Here is a 2,419-nt window from a genome sequence, read left to right on the forward strand (position 1 = left end):
CCTTCCGCCAGCCTCTCGCTGCTCCGCTCCATCAGTACCTGGGGTCTGCAAGGCAGCAGAAGTGGGACAAAACCTGGCCAGGACCTGAGCATGCAGCAGGAGGCAGCTGCCGGGGAACTTGTTCTCTCCCCTCCCAGTGAGGTTTGCAGGGGGAAGGTATTTTACTGTGCCAGTTGGAAACTCCTCCAAGTAACGGCTGTGCTTTTCATCACATGGGCGCTGCTGCATGGCACAGACTTCACATTAACTTTTAAAGAGTTGTTGAAAGCCTCCTCATTTAATTTACAGGGGTAAAAAACCAAAAAAAACCCAACTCCATCTGGTATTGCAAACCCAGCCAAGCCTACACCTAAATTAGCAAGTGCTGCAGATCCTCAAAAGCCTTAGGGGAGTCCCCCGCAGCGGGAGGAGGAAAGGACGTATCTCTGCAGCACCTGGGGGAAAAGGGGGTTTCAACTCCCTGCCCATCACGGGCAAGAAAACCCCCACCGAGACCCCTCCTGCAGCAGCAGTTCGGCCCGAGGAGCAGCGACGCTGCTGGGGTTCGTGGCAAGAGGGGGGATGGCCATGGCGCTCACCTGTAGCCTACAGTAGCAGAGCACGGCAATGATGCACAGTAGGATCACCGTCGCTAGGATTCCCCCGGTGATAACAACAGTTCCCGCTGTCATCCGACCGATTCTCCATCAAACTCTGAAAGGCAAGGCCACAGGAACACGTGTCACTCTGGGACATGAAAGTCACCTACTATGGCTTCGTCATCACATCACAGACGTGACACCCATGAGGCATCCCAAAATATCGCACCCCTGTTCCTCCCTCCACAACCGGAAAGCTATCACCCAATATCATTCTCCTCCTCCTATCGAGAGGACACCTGAGGTGCAGCGTCATGTCCCTTTGCTGCCATCGCTGCCTCTGGCTTGGGGTCTTTGGGAAACACCCTGCAGTCCACCCGTAGAGCCTCCCCCCCTTGCTGAACCAAGAGGGCTGATTTCCACCCTCCCGGCAGAAAATACAGCTTCTGCTTCAAAATGCAGAAGCAAACCTGGGTTTCCACCGGGAAAAGCCAAAGGGGAGCCTTTGAACTCCGCAACTCTGGCAGTCTGAGCCCAAAAAATGCACCCTGGCTGCCTGCCGGGCACTGACAGGTCTAACATGGGCTTGGCATGAGCCAAGCAGCCCCCACCACCGTCCCTGTGCCATGGAACCTGGGGGCTACTTACGTTCAGTGACGGAGGCGTTGGACCTCGAAGGAGCAGAGGGAGAGGTTAGCCGTGGCCCGCTAGTACCCCCCCCCATTTCCCTGCTTCCCAAGAATTTGCCTTGATTTGGGACCTGCAGGAAGCCCTGTTTCACGTCCCGCATCCCACAGGGATGGGGCTCAGCATGTGCCTGCGCCCCCAGGAGCCACTGTGATGCAAAAAGCATTTTGAGTCCTGCAGATTATGATGATGATGATTAATAATAATAATAATTATTATTATTACTATTATTATTATTATTTTCTTTAATTTGGAGCAGGGAAAGGAGGCATTTCCCAAGCTCGGAGGAATACTCCACAGGACAAGGCTGTGCTATCAGCAGCTCGTGAATCACACAGCTTTGCAGGGCGAAGGCCTGGCTTAGTCAGCACTTGGCCTTTTCGTCTTTAAAATTAATTATGGGTGAGGTGGATGCATCATCTCGCAAGCGGACAATGTTTTACGTGCCGCTGGGAAAGGGGCTCTCCCCTCCGTCTCCTCCGGGGCACGCGAGCCCCAGCGTCCCCCCACCACCCCGCAGGCACCTACCCGGAAAAGGAGAGGCAGGGTGTTGCGGTCACTCCGGCCCTGGGGCAGCCGGCTGGGACAGGCCGCGCTGCATGGCCACGGGGAGACACCGGTGGCCCTGGAAGGGAGGACAAGGAGAAAAACCCACCACTGTCAGCTCGTCCCCCCTGCCCAAGGGGGCTGCCCAGTGTCCCCATCCCCGGCGCTGCCACCTCTGTCCCCGCAGCAGGGCTAAACAAACTGCTTTTTTAGGGAGACCGGCAGGAAAGGTGGGTGCTGCAAAGGTGGGTAAACCCAAACCACCAGGAAAGGATGATCCTGTACCTGAAACCTGCAATTTCAGCAGAAGTGAGAGACTTGCACCCAAAAAGTGGGTGCACCCATTGCCCCCATCACCCCCACCCTTTGGCGATGCCTGGCGCAACCACATTTCATTACCGACCCCCATGTCTCTCTGTGTCTCGTCCAGAGCAAGGCTAATTGATAGGGCCCAAGTGCCAGCCGGTTGCAGCCAAGGAGATCTAATTACCCACTCACCACGCAGTCCTAATTGATGGAGGGAGGTGACAGTTTCCAGACAAGACCTGCCCAACTCTGCCCTGACCCCTCGCTGCCACGTGTGCCGGCGGGCACCGTGGGGAAACACC

At 56.1% G+C, this 2,419-nt stretch overlaps 1 protein-coding gene across 1 annotated transcript in view; it reads right to left on the minus strand.

Moving 5' to 3' along the window:
* FAM163A (family with sequence similarity 163, member A) overlaps window positions 1-671 on the minus strand; it is a 1,189-nt gene extending 518 nt beyond the window's left edge. The window contains exon 1 of the mRNA XM_009320638.1: window positions 579-671. Coding sequence (XP_009318913.1) covers window positions 579-671 — 93 coding nt within the window. The remainder of the gene's footprint in view (window positions 1-578) is intronic.
* Window positions 672-2,419: the final 1,748 nt, after the last annotated feature.

The sequence above is a fragment of the Pygoscelis adeliae genome, unplaced genomic scaffold (assembly GCF_000699105.1).
Source record: "Pygoscelis adeliae isolate BGI_AS28 unplaced genomic scaffold, ASM69910v1 Scaffold402, whole genome shotgun sequence".
Taxonomy (NCBI): domain Eukaryota; kingdom Metazoa; phylum Chordata; class Aves; order Sphenisciformes; family Spheniscidae; genus Pygoscelis; species Pygoscelis adeliae.